This window comes from Pocillopora damicornis, chromosome 9 (genome assembly GCF_964200805.1).
Source record: "Pocillopora damicornis chromosome 9, jaPocDami1.2, whole genome shotgun sequence".
Lineage (NCBI taxonomy): Eukaryota > Metazoa > Cnidaria > Anthozoa > Scleractinia > Pocilloporidae > Pocillopora > Pocillopora damicornis.
In genome coordinates, this window is record NC_142678.1 from 2,159,459 (window position 1) to 2,178,798 (window position 19,340).

General features: G+C 38.6%; 2 protein-coding genes and 1 non-coding gene across 4 annotated transcripts; 2 read left to right on the forward strand and 1 right to left on the reverse strand.

Moving 5' to 3' along the window:
- The first annotated feature begins 4,860 nt into the window (after nucleotides 1-4,860).
- LOC113687048 (glycine receptor subunit alpha-1) lies at nucleotides 4,861-16,220 on the forward strand. 2 transcript variants are annotated; one of them, XM_089183177.1, is made up of 10 exons: nucleotides 4,879-4,980; nucleotides 9,345-9,469; nucleotides 9,938-10,064; nucleotides 10,420-10,514; nucleotides 11,111-11,178; nucleotides 12,257-12,483; nucleotides 13,249-13,331; nucleotides 13,696-13,827; nucleotides 14,397-14,716; nucleotides 15,032-16,220. In XM_089183177.1, exons 3-10 carry the CDS (start codon nucleotides 9,964-9,966, stop codon nucleotides 15,314-15,316), a joined length of 1,311 nt encoding a protein of 436 aa, XP_089039303.1. In that variant the 5' UTR covers nucleotides 4,879-4,980; nucleotides 9,345-9,469; nucleotides 9,938-9,963; the 3' UTR covers nucleotides 15,317-16,220. The 2 variants fall into 2 exon arrangements, with proteins under 2 accessions (XP_089039304.1, XP_089039303.1); XM_089183178.1 differs by lacking the exon at nucleotides 9,345-9,469 and having other exon boundaries at nucleotides 4,861-4,980.
- Nucleotides 11,738-11,808, forward strand: Trnag-gcc (transfer RNA glycine (anticodon GCC)). Its single transcript has one exon. It is a non-coding gene; the product is annotated as a tRNA-Gly (tRNA).
- Nucleotides 16,221-17,891: 1,671 nt separating the features above from the next.
- Nucleotides 17,892-19,001, reverse strand: LOC149039604 (uncharacterized). Its single transcript, XM_089183151.1, has 2 exons — nucleotides 18,983-19,001; nucleotides 17,892-18,898 (listed from the first exon to the last, which is right to left on the reverse strand). Exons 1-2 carry the CDS (start codon nucleotides 18,999-19,001, stop codon nucleotides 17,892-17,894), a joined length of 1,026 nt encoding a protein of 341 aa, XP_089039277.1.
- Between the last annotated feature and the right edge of the window lie 339 nt (nucleotides 19,002-19,340).

Here is a 19,340-nt window from a genome sequence, read left to right on the forward strand (position 1 = left end):
GAATGAACCCTGACATCACAGCTCAAATATTCCTTCCCTATAAGATGACGCGCTCTTGGCAGGTTAGTGTGTTTTCTTACTAATGGTACTGTACTATTTCGCAGTTTCGAAAGTAGAATCCTGAAGATACTCTCGTTCTTTTGTTATTTCAGACTTATCTCCGTGAGGGAAGAACCTTCATTTTTTAATTTTTTTCCCGGTTTTGTCATTCGTATGTGAACTGTTGTTATCTGAAGGCAGAACCTTTCCTTTTTTTTTCACCTGGTTCTGTCTCTCTTGGGTAGTCAGTTCTGTTTGGGCTGTTGTTATCTGAAGGCAGAACCTTTCCCTTTTTTTCATCTGGTTCTGTCTCTCTTGGGTAGTCAGTCCTATTTGGGCTGTTGTTATCTGAAGGCAGAACCTTTCCCTTTTTTTCACCTGGTTCTGTCTCTCTTGGGTAGTCAGTCCTGTTTGGGCTGTTGTTATCTGAAGGCAGAACCTTTCCCTTTTTTTCACCTGGTTCTGTCTCTCTTGGGTAGTCAGTTCTGTTTGGGCTGTTGTTATCTGAAGGCAGAACCTTTCCTTTTTTTTCCACCTGGCTCTGTCTCTCTTGGGTAGTCAGTCCTATTTGGGCTGTTGTTATCTGAAGGCAGAACCTTTCCCTTTTTTTTCACCTGGCTCTGTCCCTCTTGGGTAGTCAGTCCTATTTGGGCTGTTGTTATCTGAAGGCAGAACCTTTCCCTTTTTTTTCGCCTGGTTCTGTCCCTCTTGGGTAGTCAGTCCTATTTGGGCTGTTGTTATCTGAAGGCAGAACCTTTCCCTTTTTTTTACCTGGTTCTGTCTCTCTTGGGTAGTCAGTCCTATTTGGGCTGTTGTTATCTGAAGGCAGAACCTTTCCCTTTTTTTCACCTGGTTCTGTCTCTCTTGGGTAGTCAGTCCTATTTGGGCTGTTGTTATCTGAAGGCAGAACCTTTCCCTTTTTTTCACCTGGTTCTGTCTCTCTTGGGTAGTCAGTCCTGTTTGGGCTGTTGTTATCTGAAGGCAAAACCTTTCCCTTTTTTTCACCTGGTTCTGTCTCTCTTGGGTAGTCAGTTCTGTTTGGGCTGTTGTTATCTGAAGGCAGAACCTTTCCTTTTTTTTCCACCTGGCTCTGTCTCTCTTGGGTAGTCAGTCCTATTTGGGCTGTTGTTATCTGAAGGCAGAACCTTTCCCTTTTTTTTTCGCCTGGTTCTGTCTCTCTTGGGTAGTCAGTCCTATTTGGGCTGTTGTTATCTGAAGGCAGAACCTTCCCTTTTTTTCGCCTGGTTCTGTCTCTCTTGGGTAGTCAGTCCTATTTGGGCTGTTGTTATCTGAAGGCAGAACCTTTCCCTTTTTTTCACCTGGTTCTGTCTCTCTTGGGTAGTCAGTCCTGTTTGGGCTGTTGTTATCTGAAGGCAGAACCTTTCCTTTTTTTTTCACCTGGTTCTGTCCCTCTTGGGTAGTCAGTCCTGTTTGGGCTGTTGTTATCTGAAGGCAGAACCTTTCCCTTTTTTTTCACCTGGTTCTGTCTCTCTTGTGTAGTCAGTCCTATTTGGGCTTTTGTTATCTGAAGGCAAAATCTTTCCTTTTTTTTTATTTGGTTCTGTCTCTCTTTGGGAGTTGTTTCATTTTAGACTGTGCGTTTTCATCTTATGACAAACTAATTTTGAATTGCGACATAATTAAATTTACTTGTCTTGATTTTTTTTCCTTTGCAGATTTAATTGAACGTTAACCGCGAAAAGCCGTGATGAAAAAGCAATGTTTGTTTTAATAGAAAAAGATAGTTTTCCTGTTTAGATGACCAACCAACCTTAACTTAATTACACATCATAAGTGCACGTTCCGTTGACTGGTAATTTTTACGTCGATGTTGTGTTTGCCTTGGTGGTGTCTGTCCTCAAATCCCGTGATTTTTCAATTCAAAATAAACAACGAATTTAGGAATAAAATTACCAACGAGTAAAATACCTCTTCACGTAACGTATTAAATTGCATTTACATTTCCAACTCTTGCTTCAGACACGAGATGTAAAATCGGTCGTAGATTGTAAAAGAGATTTGTGAGTAAAGAACTTTTTCTACTTGTCTTTGTTTATTTTCTCGCAGCCTTATACATGAGGTTCGCTGTGTTCGCAGTGGTACGCCAGGAAACCCCAGCAGGAAAAATTATTTTAAAGATTTTACTCCTTTAATGATCTCTTTAGAGTATATTACTTCCTTAGCATTTAGCCAATTATATGGTGCCGGCGGAGGGTACAAAAAAACTCCATTATATATTTCTTTACAGGCCAATATTATCGGAAAAAACCCAAACAAACAAACAAAATGAGTTCTGTTGCGCTGTGTGATCCATGAGTGTTCTCATCGCGGTTAGGGCTTGCTGTTGTTTGCGGTATTATTTTCCGGAGTGGACATACCATTACTAAATTTTTGTTAGCGTTTAAAAATCGGAAATACATGGTTTTGGTAAAAAAGCTTAATCTTTTTCAACTCTTAACGACTGTCGAGTTGTGTGTATCAATAGAGTGGGTCAGCAAATTTGCATTCTATGTTGCGCAAGGGGCAAGAGAAAATGGTTGACTCCCCGCGAGTGAAGCTGACGCTCTAGGTCGATGTCGATCCGTTACTATCCTTTGTAAACAAAATTTCGATCATGGAGTTAAATTGTAAAATTACTTTGGCTTACATTGTACGCTTTAAAGTAAACTTGAGTTGTTAGATCCACGCGAGGGTTTAACCTTGAAAAATGCAATCACGCGAGTGGAGCTGACATTAACGCGTGTCCCTATCTGGAAAACATTCGTATTGTGACAAGAAGGGTCTGCTTTAAGGTTTTGGGTTACTCTCGCCATGCAATTTGGACGCCGAAAAGTGCCAAAAAAGTAATTACTGAAAATTCATCCGCAACACCTCGGTCGTTCTGTGGGTGCGAAGTCAGTTCTTCTCTTACAGTTAATAATTGCCAGGCGGATCTCAGATCCGCCTCAGCCTCATTTGCATAAATTCTTTTGGTGAGCAAAGCTCGTCATGACGAGCACTTCTATATATCTAAGAATGTTTGCACCGGTAAACCAGTCTCCAGGTTTCCAAATCGATTCATTTTATCGTCATTTTCACTGACATTTACATTAAGATTTACAATGACAATATGAATATTCAATTTGATGTTTGAATGTTTCAAAATAGATTATTGTATTGATAACTTGGTTCTGACCACGCCACGCGGCATCATTCCCGCCGTTCGATTACCAATAAGTTTCAGATCATGTGGAGCATCCTGAAAGCGTTCGTTAGTTTCTATCGTACAGCAGACTGAAAAACAATTCAGCAATATAGATAAAGAGTTGTTAACAGGGTAAACAAAGAAAACATTGGGGATTTCAGCATTTTATTAACTTCTTTGTTATCAACAACTTGGTTACCAAATTTCGGCCCGGTTCAATTGAGCTCAAGCTGCACTGGCTGGTAAAACTACTGAAAGGGAAAACAGAAAATTACAACACAACGACCCAGCAGGAATTCGACTTGAAGCCACCAAAACTGTTTTCCTTTGACGGAAAGAGTAATTCAAACGGTGAGACGTGTTTTAAAATATAGGCCCCTTGCAATGTGTTTTTGAACCAGGAGTATGGTGTGAAATGTGAGTAAAGTTTGAGGTAATTATCATTATAGTCTTTCGCTAGCCGTTTAATTATTTTGTTTTTGTGTTATATTTATTCATCCTCTGGAGCGTGTTAGTGTGAAGCGAACCCCTGTATGCTCGTTCAGTGAATTCCCCGTGGTTTCTAGTCCGTTCGCTCTCTGAACACACAATCATGCTACGAATTGGAAGAATCAGCTCTGCAAAGATCAGCTAATGCACTCTCAGCACTATTATACCAAGAGTAAAGGTATTGTTTCAAACAAATAATCTATGAATTTTCGAATTACGTTCCACTTCACTTTATCAGAGGCAGAATAAATGAGTTTAGATGTAGTTCATAATACATACCAACGAGTGAAAAACTTCAACTCGATTTAAGATTATATAGAGAAAATCATTTTAAATCCATGTAACAACCAAAAGCCCCAAAATCTAACCGTCAAAAGGCCTATAGGTTTACTGTCGACCCTTCGAGGCTTGTAAAGATGCGAGGCTGATAAAAGTTATGCTCTGATACTGACGTCATATAAGATGGCAGTCTCTCACCTTTAGGCGCCAAACATTTCCACGTCATTTTTGTTTCCGAAAATTATGACACCCATCAACAAGCTCTTGCGAAAGAGGAAAAAACAAAACGAAATGAAAAGAAGAGTTAAAAATTCAAGTAAAGGTAAAGGCGACAACGCATTTCCTTTAACTTGTTGTAACATCTATACTGGTCTCGTTTTCGAATTTTAAGGAACACAGGACTTATTTTCGTGTTTAATTTACCTCGTCCACACCTCAAGGGGATTTGGCAGAATAAGAAGAGTAAGCAGACCTGAGACGCAGTGTCAAATGAGATTTTGTAAACACAGAAAGAAGTCCTTTACTGCTTTTTTTTAAATATATCTCAGCGAGAAGTGAAAGTGTTTTCATGTTCTCATCTAAGCACACCTATCGACCAATGAGAATAACTGTATAAGTTTTTAAAATTCTTTCGTAACGGAAATTAGCAGCACAGCTGAACTAAACACGTGACAAAGCCATTTCGCACAACACCCTCATGCGGTAACGCAAGCTACTTATTCAATGCCACGCTTTTGAAAAATCTCATTGTTTCTTTGATTGACAGCGGTAACGAAAGTCGTTTGGTCACTGTCACGCTTCTGAAAAGTCCCATTGTTTCTTTGATTGACAGCGGTAACGCAAGCCGCTTGGTCACTGTCACGCTTTTGAAAACTCCCATTGTTTCTCTGATTGACAACACAGTTCGAGCCTGTTCTCGATTAGCAAAAAGAAGCGCAGGTTCATAGCTTTCAGCAATAGCCTTGTTTGAAGATTCTTCAGAGCCTGAGGTAAGATAATATCCAAGTTTTCTCTCTTTAAGATTTTTTCCCGCAAAATCCATTGAAGTCGAGATCATGTCGTATTTTGAATTTGTTATGACGGATTTCACAAGATCTAGCTTAAAGACAAACCGCATAGTTAATTTGAAATCAGAATCAGACTAATTTAGGCGGAAGAATCAGTTCCTTGCTTATAATTTCAGTGCATTCGCAAAGTAAAAAAGAATTTCTGTGACGAGATTGTTGCCCATAACTTGTGTTATTCTATCACTTTGGCTCCACCAATTAACATTACCTATTATCAATAACGTCTATTTCTATCCAGCTAAAGAAATAAATGTGTCATTATTTTTTTCAGTTACTTTTTTCAAGCTTTTTTTTATAACCGCTGTAAGCGTAAAATAACAAAATCCAGTTTTTTAAATATTCACAATTATCATTAAAAGTTACGAGCAGCAAACATCTGTTGGACGAGTTAATGAAAAGAAATTTGTAAGAAGTTGAAATGTTCCATTAACCTGAAATTTCTCAATGGGGTTATTTCAATCAGTTCTCAATGCGAAAAATTAACGAGCTTTCAAAATATAACAATCAGGCTTTTGAAAATGACTCTGATTTAATCTCAATACCATTAAGAGAAAAACAACTCAAAGTGAACCACATTATTGGAAACTAGGTTTCCCGTCTGCCAAGTTCAATTTTTTTGGCAAAAAAAAAACAACAAAAAAATATGGTCACATCTGTTATTGAATTTGCCTTTGCTACTCATGTGGTTTAGGATTATGATGCAAATCCAAAATTTATCAAGAAAAAAAATGGACTGACACAAACGATATGGAAGAATAACACTATGATGTAGCCGCATGACTCAAACACTATAAGCATTAAAACATCATTAAGATTTAACTGCTTGACTCAAACACTTTTGCTATTGTTTCAGCCCTAACGTGTGCAGTTCTTTTCACGGCCTAAGTCAATAACTACTGTGTGGAAACCACAAGGAAAATATAGATTTAATGATGACTGCTCTAAATTTTCTTACTACTTTATTCAATTTGGCTCGCACATTATTTATCATATTAACAGCTTGATATCTTTTCAGCTTTGCATTTAAACAAAAACCGTAGAAATCATGCCAAAATAAAGTTGGGCTCAAAATAAATTAGTAATAGAAATAATATTTCTTCGTACAAAGTCGCTAATGCATTTAACAAAACATTGGGTTTTACAAGATTATCTTCAATCGCAAGAACTGGTCATTTGTCACTAAAATCGAAACAGTTTTACAAAATTATGTATGGAGACTGCTCAGTCTTTAAAACTTCTTTGAATAGCAAATTCTACTAACCTTAAGCACAAATAATTAAAAATTGACATTAACACTAATTTCAGGGATAAACAAAATACTTTTAAAAAAAAAAGTGCGAAGTCCATGTGATGGTAAAAACAGAATTTTCAATTAAGTGCGACCATTGTTCATAAATGCTTCCTCCTGGGAAAACATGGAGGTGAGATTGTTACCTACCCTGTCAACACTGATGGTTACTTGAGTTAAAACCTCTTGGTGTCCTATGCATATCCAAAAGTACGTTTATCAAGTAGATTCTCCATTTCGTTTCAACCTTAAAAATCACCGTGATTGTTGTTTTAATGTTTGTTTGTTTGTTTGTTTGTGTGTTTATATTTTCTGATTCTTCTAATTCTCACCAGTTGAAAATTTGTTTACGCTTGTCTTCCATGTATTACATGTATCAAGAGATATATTTCTATTTAAATAAATTTAAATATAGTTTTCCTGCGCCGTAAAAGGGACGCAAATTATAACGACTCCGCGCGGACTGCAATTCTTTTTACAAGTAATTTAGCTAAATGGATCTTTAAGTTGTTAAAACCATCTAAATGCTCTGCTTTTTTGGCTATTCTTTTATCCTCTCACTTTTTCGTAAGCGTTGACGAAAACTGACAAATTATTTATTTACTTAATTCACTTCTTATTTGTTTTTGAACACTGATCTGGTTTACTCTACATAAAATTTGGAGATAATTGAGGTTAAGAATAAATAATAAATAAATTCATTATATAAATTCAACAAAGGGGTGAATCACGCATTTAACAAACGTCGACCTTTAGTATAAAAAAGAAACTTAAAAATCGGCAAACTAGACTATTCAATTGCATATTATCTGAATGTGAAAACATTCTGCATTATTTAGAGATAATGTAATAAAAGGTGGTACAACTAGAAGCGTCCCCGAAACAAATTAGGTTAAACTTTCCTCTTATTGATATTACGTATATATAAGACAACCGTTTCTGTGGTTTACAAAATATCAGTTTTGATCTATATATAGAAGACAACTGCTCAATCTATCTAAGAGCTGAAGTGTCGCGGTCGCAAAACCCTCAGGGCAAGAATTGTGTCTTCAAGCTGTTACATGTTTTGTGACCAAAATGTTAGCGCATAGCCGACTGAAGATCGACGTACTAAAACGTCGAGGATAAGGCGGGTGAGACCGTGGAGGGTCACGATACAGAGCAAAGAGGAGAATGTCGTACACACGTATAAGGAACTATCATTCTAAAAACTAATTGATCTCGGGTTAGGTTTGGTCTTTGATATGTCACTTACAGACACGCTGTTATAAAGAGCACTGGCTCATAAACAAGTAAACAAAAACGACATTTAGAAGCAACAACTAAAAGGGGGGTGGGGGGGTGTGGATTTTCGAGGTCAGCTCTTAATAAAGGTGTGGAAAATGATATGTATGGCTCTGAAATAGAGTCTGGGTTTGACTAGCCCCCGGCACCTCATTTCTAATAATTCCCCCCTTTCCCAATGAAAAAAAATTAAACGAACGACAAATACAGCTGGTTGGTCATCTCTGACAAATACAGATCTTTAAGCCGCGAGAAGAAGGAGGAAAATAGTTCTCGTTTATCAAAAAACATTATCCGATTCTCCATGCCCGTGACTAAATGTAACCACCAAAACCACTCTTAACCGGCTGTTCAAAAAAAACCCTCCTGAGCTGGCCTTAAGGCTGTTGATTTGCGGTTTTTTTAATTCAAACAATGTCATCAAAAAGAATTCGTAAGTCTCTTATTTCGTTTTTTTGTAGATGGTTTCTCTGGCGTTAAATCTCTTAATTGAAAATTCGTTACGAAATTCATATGCCAACTAATCTGTTCAGAATTCAGATAGGATTATTTATTTAAGTAGCCTTTTATATTGGTTTCCACGATAAAAAATGTTAAAAATATGGATAGTGTAATACAGAGACTAGACTTACATCCAAATCACAGCTTGCAACGAGCCTTCAGGAATAAAAAAGGAGAACTTCTTGTTTAAAGCTCGTCTTTTTGAAGTAAGTCTTCGTAGCTTTAACAACTGCTGGGAAATTTTATATGCAGTTTCTACACAACTCTTTCGGAAGAAGAGATCCATTTTCACAGATCTGCATTTGACATGCCCCATTGTGCATACAGTCTAAGACTGTCTTCATTTTGAACTTTGATTGAAAATCTACCCATTGCATACGTCAAAGACAGTTTCTTCGGGAGTACCTACCAAAATTTGATCAGGTGAATTAAGTGTGAAAAACCGCAAACCAACAAAAATACAAAACCCATCGAGTTTTCGCAAAAATAAACGTACAAAATTTTGGAAAAACCGGTTCGTAGATTGAAACAGAAAGTAGCTGAGATGAAAAATGCTACATCCACAACTAACAAAAAGATTCATAGCAAATCCTGGACGTGTATAAGCGTGTGACGTTCGTTGCGCGAGCATTTACTGAAGATATGCGTGCAGTAAATAAGAATGTTCCCTATCATCACGAAAATCATTTATATAGTCTGAGGCATTCCCGTTTAAATCCACCGCAGCCTATTAGCTGCGATCGATATCATACATCTAGAAACATTTTCAAAATACTTATTATTTCATTATTACCACATAACCCAGGAACAACGAATCTATTAAACACCGAGTTTTTCATTTGCTCGCCAGCTTATAATAAATTAAGCGCGAAATCGTTTTCGAATGACAACTGCCTCACGTTTCAAGGGTGTTACCCACACGTCCTTTAACCTTAAGACGATCTGCATACTGAAAAGCTTTCTCGCCGAGCTTAGATTGTGAAAAAAATTGTGCCAAAAAATTTTTTTCCATGAAGATATCGATATTATCTTTCCATGGAGTGAGCTTTGAGAGCGTGACTCAATTTCCTTGATAAAATCTCCTTACTTTTGATCATCTTTGTTACAAAAGACCCTTATTCCCTTCCTATTTATATGCAAAAGGTCTTCAATATTTAATATGAGGTGAGAAGGAACTGACACAGATCTTATCCTGCCCTCATGCTATCAGCAGATGTGGCAGTCAAAACGCACGTAAAGGCGATAGAAAACATCAAAGTTTTTAAGCACTTGTCTACAGTGGGTCGCTGAGACTATCGAAGAGTGTGGCGGAGTGAAAATTAAGTTCATCCAAGAGAGGTAAATCTGAAATTTAATCAATGAAAAAAGAAACTTTATTAACATGACGTAAAGTAATAATTATTGGAAAATAGACTAAAGCGATTAATACGGGAGTTTTTGACCCTCTTTAGTGGAAAAAAAAAGACTTTGTCATTTGCATGAGGGCAGGAAAAACATTTCAAGTCTCCACCCTAACAATTGAGTTCACATATATGTTAACGTCATAAACCAAAACACCTCTCTTTGTTATTGTACCTGCATTTTCAGTTGTATGCACACTAATCTGTCTGAATACGTTCTGCCGACGGTGAAGGGCTTTGAAATTATTTTAATCGCCTTTATTTGATTTGCTCTAACCTAAGATCTTGCTTTTCATCATGAGCTTCTCTGCTTCTGTTCATTAGAAAAATCGTAACGTGATTTCTTACGTTTGAATATTGACAATTCACTCGCATTTTGATTTAAGTTGGTTATTTTTACTTCTAGTCTGTAAAACCAACGGATCGAAGGCGATGATGGGACTTTCAAACACAAGAGAGGTCAGCTTTGATCTTCTAATGAGAATAGCTCTCTTGACCATTATCCTCTGCGGAAAGTCTCACGGTTTTCAAAGGCAAGTAAGACGTACTTGGATTTCTAACAAACATCCTCACTGTGTAATAAGCAATTACTACCGAGATTAATTATTAATACCTGCCTTTACAGCCGTGGTTACTCGAACTGTTAGAATGAGCTCGTTTTTCTTTAAGTCGGAAGGGAGGAGAGGAAAGGTAAAACCACGGAACAGAAGGTGGGGGAGGGGGGGGGGGGAATTGTGGAATTTTGCTTTCCTATACAGGAAGACTCTGTAAATGTAGTAACAGTTTTATTGCAAGGTATTTGAATGAGTTGACCGGTCAATGGGTGCAACCCGTTATCAAATTAATTTCTCGCCGTTTTCACTCATCTTGTGAATCATTTTTATGCAGGACTGAATCTTTTGCTTCTACTGACCAGCAGTTAGCGAAGGACCTACGACATTTACTGAATAATTATGATTCTCGAATCAGGCCAAATTACACAGGTAAACACTTAAACTACTTTTTTTCTGTTAATTCTAAGGCTTCAATGCTTTGCCTATATTTTCATTCGATGATTGAGAGATGCCTAGCTTAAGGTAATAGTGGCTGAACTTCAAATCTGAACGAAGAGGTCGGTGAAATCAAGTCATATTAGTGGTTAATGAACTGTTTTCTTCATAAAGATTGTCTACACGTTCCAAAAATCTGCGACAGAGTAATATTTCATCTGGAAGAGGTAGAAATTTTGCTACTTTAAACGAAAATCAAAATAAAAACTTAAGTTAATATTTTCAAGTTTTTTTAAAGATAGATTTTAAAAGCCAAACAACAACAAAATTTACCCGTGATCGCGTTAATGTTTCCATCAATCCTGAGTAAATTCGACAGAAAAATAGCACCATTTATACTCATCATGATTCAGAAAAGTCAGTGAGGGAATGTTCGAACAGAGTTTTTATCCGCTCGCGTAAACATTGTTTTACGTACCTTTCGAAAGGGTAGACATTGTATAAAGACACAGATTATCCGTGATTCGGTGCAACCCAAACAGCTTGCTGTTCATTTCACCTCAATTAAGTTGACTTTCATTTTGTTGCAGGTCGTCCAGTTGAAATCCTTGTTGATTTCTCGGTGGCGTCCTTTGCAAATATCAGAGAAGTGGAAATGGTAAGTATGCAGTCAGCGGAATTTTATGGTATCGAGCGGTTTACTATAGTACCTGAACAGCTGCCTGTCTTTACCTTTTCGCCTCTTAAAATTCTCAAATTGACCTTAATTGGTATTAAAAAGAGAATCATTCTCCTGGAATACCAAGAGAATATACAAGAATATATGAAAATAAAGGAGACACTCGCCATATTTCGAGATTTTTAAGGGTAACCTAACATTTCGAAATTAAACCTTAAATCTGAGATGCGAAAATTTTGGCCACGTGTACACTACAAATACGAGAGGATATTAACTAATAATACAAAAAGAAAAAGAAAAAAACAAACAAACAAAGCAAAAAACCTTAGATGAACATTTTGGGAGGTGCCACTATGGAAGTCGAGCTTCTTAAAACATTCCTTCTGGTATGTGGATAGGATTCTCAACTGAAATCGTTTCTCTCAGCCATCAAACGTCTCTATGAACTTGCTGATAATTGGAATAGATTCGAAATCTAAAAGCAAGGGCCAAATTAAACATTTCTATTAAATAAATAAAAATTTCAATATCCCGTGAAGCACTGGTGGTTCAGTGGTAGAATTCTCGCCTGCCACGCGGGAGGCCCGGGTTCGATTCCCGGCCAGTGCAAAATTTTGGAGTTAGTCAGAAGGTATTATTGCGGTCAAAATTTAGTTACTGTTTTTCGAAAAATTTTCTATTTCATAACCGTTGAATGATCAATGTCGAGGAGGTCAGAGCTACAAACCTTTCCAGAAAACCTTTGCAGGTCATAATAAAAGACCTATCGTAACTGTACATATCGAACAACCACGGGCAAGCTTTCAGCCAAGTTTTTGCTACTGTTTACTGTTTATATGGTAACTGGGAAAGAAGAAGTGTGAGGGGAACGTGTTTTTCGAAACAACAACAAAGCTTCGAGCCATGGGCTTTAACTTTGCGTCTGCTTGGTTGAGAGAGGCACAAGTTTTTGTCTTCAAATCACGTTCGTGTAAAAGGTTAAAACTAAATAATACAATCGAGGACAGATGTCCACAATCATTATTACATTTTATTTAATATGATGCTGTATCTTCAGGAATTTGGACTGGACATGTTCTTCCGCCAACGTTGGCAAGACAAGAGGCTCAGTCATAATATGACAACGATGATGACCCTTACAATGGGGACGAAACACCCAGCAGACTACATCTGGGTTCCAGACACAATGTTTGTAGACGCTACTAAATCTTACATGCACAATGTCCTTGCTACAAATCACAAAGTGGATATTTCTGCAAAAGGAGAGGTAAACTGGGGAACAAGGTATGTCCTGTGTAACTTTACATGAATATGCCTCTTTTCAAGAGCGAGAGCTCACTCATTCTAGCGCTACCTGGTATGGCACTGTTGATCTCTGGTTGAAATTGTAATTCAAATAATGAAATACTACGCCGTAATGATAATTTTAAAGCTACTAGGTTCCTTCTTGGGCATATTTCAGTTCCAGAATCGACGTCTTTTGTGCCTCCACACCTATACAATACGAACTGAAATGTTGAAAAAAGAATGAAAAGAAAAAGGACTGTTTATGGAGACGCATTGACTTAGCGGTTAACACGTTGGACTCTAGGCCGAGAAGTCCTGGTTCGAGACTTAGTCACTGTACTCCCGAAGCACTTCTCTTCAATTTGGAGTATAAATGGTCATAAATGGATTCACATACGAACTGTCATTGAAAGCTGACGAAATACCTGGGGGAACCTGCCATGAACTGGCATCTCATCTAAGGGGGAGATATAACACTTCCAGTGACCTTATGTTACGGACCTTATGCCACGGAAACCGGGTGAAGCTGATATGATCATGACCCAAAAAATGTATCCATCGCCATGCAAAGCAGGTTTTTCGAACTGGGCAAGAATGGTGGCCCCGCTGCCTTTATTGAAATTTTCTTGTTTAGCGGTTGGATGGAATAAGTTGTTCTCATTCAGTGAAAGCTACTAGGTACCCATTCGAATCCCACCACCTGGCATGGAAATATGATAAAGATGACAGATCTGACGCTTTTCTTGTCCTCTTTTATTTCAGAGCAACTCTGACAGCAAGGTGCCACATGAATTTCCGTACATTTCCCATGGATGAACAAACTTGCTCCCTAAGTATTGTGAGCTGTAAGTGCTCCACAGTTTTTACAATTATTGGCAGTGTGCGTGACTGACAAGAAAACAGGAGTAGATTGGAACGCGAGGACCCCATGACGGGGTAAACTTTCCCCAGCTTTCCCATCGAACCAAATTGGACAGAAAACCTGAAATTACGTAAAATCGGTGGTTTGACTCAGTAACATCGTTTTTTTGTTTTTGTTTTAGTTTTTGTTTTTTTGTTTTTCCTTTTTTTCTTCGATGCTACCTCACTAAATATCGTAGACTGTGGAATATGAGCTTCAAACCTTTCTGAAATGAAAACGGATCAGGTTACGAACAAGGATGTCTTTCCGTATAATAATAATTTTCATAACTAAATCCATTTTTACAGATGCCTATCCTACGAACCATCTTATTTTCACCTGGAAGTCCAACCCAGGGGTCATTGTCTTGGACAAGGAAATGGCGCAGTTTTACATGACGAACATGACTACTGCTGAACAACGAGTCCAATACGTTGCTGGTAAGTCAAGTCATTAGGTACATCGAAGCCGTTCGGGTGTGCATGCGCGCTCGTCGTCCTCCCTTTCAAAGCTTTTTTTGTAACTTACACAAAACTTTAGGAAAAATCTGAAAATAAACCTGTGGTGGTATATTATCATGGAGCATTTCTAAATTTATAGGAATATTTCCATCTCGACGTTCTAACATACATCTCATCCAGTGAATGGTTTTTCGTGAGCAACATGAAACAGGGGGAGTTCTAGAACTCGGCTTCACACATAAGAATGCCAGGATATAGTCATTATTACCGGGTGGCCGGTAAGGCGAAACTTAGTTTAGTTTTGTTAAAATAACGCTAAAGAAACCGCAACAGACAAAGTAAGACATCACATAAAAAACAGGTAAAATGTGCGAAGCCCGGGAAAACGCGATTGACTCACGAGTCGCAATTGGTTTTACTCGTTCTTAATCCGATTGGTCGAGAAGGTAGAGCAAGAAGTTTAGACCAATCGTAGAAGCAATCTTGACCTACTTTTCTCCCTTGACAAGTTATCTAATTTCATGAATTCATTTTTCTATTCCAACCAGGGGAGTATTCAGTTCTTCAGGCGACTTTCACATTTAAAAGAAGGATGGGTTTTTACTTGATACAGATTTACGTCCCTTGTATAGCAGTGGTGTTTGTGGCCTGGATGTCCCTGTTCGTCGACAGCAAAGCCACCCCCGCCCGGGTGGGGTTGTGTATTACAACTCTTTTGACAGTCGCTACCATCTGGGGCTCTGTCAACTCCACTATGCCAAGAGTTTCGTATGTGAAAGCTATCGACATTTATCTCATGACATCTTTCTTCTTCGTTCTGTGCACCATGTTGGAGTACATTATCTTAATACACAAGGGAAGGGCAAAGGTATTGAAAAGGCACTCATACTAAGCTTGTAAATTCGTGTAATTATATTAAACTGCACGTGCTTACTTCGTTTCACTACTGCGCACGTTGATGGCATGAATGTGCGCGATAGATCATAACATAAGGAATTTCTTTAAGCACCGCGTTAATATCTTATAGACAATTATTTCTTACGTCAGGTGTGCGTTCATTGAGATTTGAAGCGTCTAATAGGTTTGGAGAGCACTCATATAAATCTATCAACTCTAGAAGGTTAGCGTTTTATTATCGAAAGTAAAGTTTTGCATTGAAATTTTCTCTATCTGATATTTTCAGAGGAGTATTTTATTGCTCAAGGCACCATTTCTACAGAAGGATAATCTGCAAGAAACTTACTGCAATTTGACAAGCGATTACTCGTGCTATAGAGGTGGGCTGTATTCGATGGAAGAAGCACAGACTCACTCGCCATGCAAAGAGTCTCCAAAGGATACTTCATCGCCACCAGACAGCAAAGAAATCAATTCCAAAGACGTGGAAATTATAGCGAGGATAGCTTTCGTCATTGCTTTCACAATTTTTAATCTGGTTTATTGGATTGTCTTGGTGTATTTTGTATGAGTGGAGAACAAGTTTTCATGCCTTGGAAGTAAGGGCTTGGTTTGCGGATAGAAATCTTCTCTTTTATCACTTTTACCAGCTCACACTTACTGACCAATTTTTCACGCGCGAAGAAATATTTGGAGTCACCCCAGCCATAACAATATATTGAAAGTGTAAAAAGAAAGGAAGCCCGAAAAACAAACCAACAAAAGATCGGTCTTTGTCTATGATCGTACATCTCCCGAAATATCCGATTTCAGAGAGGAAACCACCAGAGAGGTAGTTGTGTCAGAACTTTAAAGATATCTTCGGAACTTCCTCGGGCTTCTTCGGAAAGGATCGGGTTATATCAAATCAACTTTAAATGAGCTAATGAAGATAAGCAAATGATTCCTATAACTGTAAAAATGCGTAATAACTAGGTCACTAAGCTGAGTGAAAGGCGGCTTGACGTAGGCCTCGCGGAATGTTAAGCTCTTAAGTCGTGCTAGTAAAACTTTTTATGATATCATTTGACTATGACTTATTTCGCTTTTGTAACGTGAAGGTTTAGTAAAATTTTCTCTACCATGGTGATATAAAGACTTTTTCAACCCCTAATTTCGATGAACCGCTGAAAAAAGAAAGGTTTCGGCGCAGATATGACTACTGTGGCCTGCGCGAATGATTTAGGCCCACACACGCGAGGAGAAAGCCACGCGAGCACGCGCTTAGCGTGTCTGCTTTTTCGCGTGCACGTCTTACTCGCGCTGTCTCCGAGTTCCCGGAGCGCAGGCTATGGCAATAGAACAATTCATGTTAAATTGGAAGCTTCTATATATACGTCCCTAGTATAAAATATTGATGTTTAGAATATCTTCATATTATTTCTAGAATTTTATTATTGTTTACTGTAGTAGAAATAAAAAAGTAAATAAAAATATAGTCTGGGAGCAAATGTGGTCCCGTGTGAAGTTCGTGCTGAAAGCAAGCACCTAGTGTAAAAGTGTTCAATAGGACCTACTAAACATGAAAAGTTTTGGTGCCAGCTTTGCAACTTGCTCAGACGGCTTTTAAGGGGGGTTAAATTCTGATCCATGAAATCTAGCATGGAAACGAGGCTAAAACACATAATTCCTCATAACTTTGTTAATAACAGACGAAAATACACCAGACTTGCTCACATGATTGGGCATGATCCTCCCTGTTGGTTTATGTTAATTAACATAGGTCACGTGACCTTACGCATGAAAGCGAGGCTGAAACACATAATTCACTATAAATTTGTCAAAAAAAATCCTTATCATGCCAAACTTGCTCACCTTAGTCAGTTAGACATCTTGCATCGATTGGTGCCACTTTGTAGTGTCACGTGACCCCATACATGGAAACGAGGCTGGATATATCTGGTAGCATCGTGTAGGATGGCATTTGTCCTGCCAAATGCATTAACAACTACTAGGCAGATACATATCTGGTTATCCGATTTCAGATATAAAAACTTCAACTAATCATTGTCCTATGGCCCATAGCACAGGGACAAGACGGATAAAGCAAATACTGCGGAGGCTCCATTTGAGAATTTATCTTGTACACATAATCAATAATTTTGCCAACTTATGATACTGGTTCCATGTATTCATTTTCGCATGTATATTGGAACAAGGGCAGAAAATGAAAATAGCGACCACTGCTGTTTTATATATACAGTCATGAAAGTGAAATGTGATCATCGCAGTAAATTTTCCAATTTAAGCAATTGGAAAGAAGAAGCCTGAAAAAAATCAGGGCTTCAACGGGATTCGAACCCGTGACCTCCGCGATACCGGTGCGATGCTCTACCAACTGAGCTATGAAGCCACACATTGGGAGCGAGGTCAATTTATTGAGTTCATATCTTCCCGTGCAGTGAAATGATGTGAAGTTTTATATGAAATAATTCATATTTTTTGTACTGCGGTTGTAGATGAAAGTGAAATGTGATCATCGCAGTAAATTTTCCAATTTAAGCAATTGGAAAGAAGAAGCCTGAAAAAAATCAGCATCTACAACCGCAGTACAAAAAAAAAATATGAATTATTTCATATAAAACTTCACATCATTTCACTGCACGGGAAGATATGAACTCAATAAATTGACCTCGCTCCCAATGTGTGGCTTCATAGCTCAGTTGGTAGAGTATCGCACCGGTATCGCGGAGGTCACGGGTTCGAATCCCGTTGAAGCCCTGATTTTTTTTCAGGCTTCTTCTTTCCAATTGCTTAAATTGGAAAATTTACTGCGATGATCACATTTCACTTTCATCTACAACCGCAGTACAAAAAATATGAATTATTTCATATAAAACTTCACATCATTTCACTGCACGGGAAGATATGAACTCAATAAATTGACCTCGCTCCCAATGTGTGGCTTCATAGCTCAGTTGGTAGAGCATCGCACCGGTATCGCGGAGGTCACGGGTTCGAATCCCGTTGAAGCCCTGATTTTTTTCAGGCTTCTTCTTTCCAATTGCTTAAATTGGAAAATTTACTGCGATGATCACATTTCACTTTCATCTACAACCGCAGTACAAAAAATATGAATTATTTCATATAAAACTTCACATATACAGTCATGAAAGTATTACTGAATATCTGTATACATTGTTCTGTTGTCCATTCCTATGGAATTTCCTGTTCGACTTCGTCTTCATCATACTCATCATCACTTTCAGCATACTCGTTCTGGCAATCTTCAGAGCACAGACAGAGATCAGTACAGACAAGTCCGGCTTTTTGACACCGACAACGGTTGTTAGAGCAAGGGACTTGGCGCACTTGCATCGGACAAGCTGTATAATTGCCTCTGGAGCTGGTGGAAGATTTTTCATGACTGGTACCCACTTTCCATCTTCATCTTGCCATCCATAGCCTTCTGGTGAGGGCAACACCGGGTTTGCTACATGATCGTTGTTCCAAACAAGAAGCTGGTAGTGCGCTCTCAGTATGGCTTGATGGAGAGCAGCTTGTGTGGGCGGCAACCTCTCAGACTCAGCTTGATTTTTCTTAAAGAGGGACCATCTGAGGGCTTTGACAGTTTTGATGTCTGTCTTTGGTTGGTACATCCGACAAACCAGCTGTTCCACTCCACGTCTTGTGCCGTCATCTGGCTGTTCCCCACAACCGAGGCTAGCAAGAGCTTGCAAGATAGGAGTGCTGGTGTTATCAAACTCATCCCAACAAATGGCTCTTCCCTTTCCAGAGAAACTCCCAGTAACATCTGCTCCGGTCAACGCATGAAACGCTGGCAGCGCAGCCGTCTTAGTGGGCCCAAGGGTGTCTGCGATTGACTTCAAGTTGATAACTCTACGACTACTGCCGGTTCCAGTAACAAAGCAAGGGTTGGAGCACAAATCTGAATACCGTCGGAGAGCCAAAACAAGAACATCAGTGTCAGGAGAATATATAGATAGTTGGGTAGCACCTTGAGCAGAGGCATCCAGAGCATGTAAAATAATCTTCGTGTCGGCTTCTTCTTGTGTACTTCGTAAATGCCTGACGTCTCTGTGCGTTGCCTCACATTCCGTTCCCCATGCCACAACGACTTGTCTCCCATTGCGAAATAGGATTGTAGAAATCGCTCATAATAAAGTCATATAAGCCACACGAAATACATAATCATTGCAGCTTTTTAGCTTTTATTTTTTTCATTCAAATGCTATACATACAGCATTAATATGCATTACAATGAGTCAACGTTATTGTCCTGGATGATGTGTTCACCTTTGGCGTGTTTTGCAATCCAGCCTCATTTCCATGTATGGGGTCACGTGACACTACAAAGTGGCACCAATCGATGCAAGATGTCTAACTGACTAAGGTGAGCAAGTTTGGCATGATAAGGATTTTTTTGACAAATTTATAGTAAATTATGTGTTTCAGCCTCGCTTTCATGCGTAAGGTCACGTGACCTATGCAAATTAGCATAAACCAACAGGGAGGATCATGCCCAATCATGTGAGCAAGTCTGGTGTATTTTTGTCTGTTATTAACAAAGTTATGAGGAATTATGTGTTTTAGCC

What these genes read in the sequence shown, in the direction of transcription:
- LOC113687048 (XM_089183178.1), top strand. Translation starts at nt 9,964, where the DNA reads ATGATGGGACTTTCAAACACAAGAGAGGTCAGCTTTGATCTTCTAATG. An exon ending in AAGTCTCACGGTTTTCAAAG is followed by an intron (nt 10,065 to 10,419) that starts GCAAGTAAGACG and finishes ATTTTTATGCAG; the next exon opens with GACTGAATCTTTTGCTTCTA. An exon ending in CTCCCTAAGTATTGTGAGCT is followed by an intron (nt 13,332 to 13,695) that starts GTAAGTGCTCCA and finishes CCATTTTTACAG; the next exon opens with ATGCCTATCCTACGAACCAT.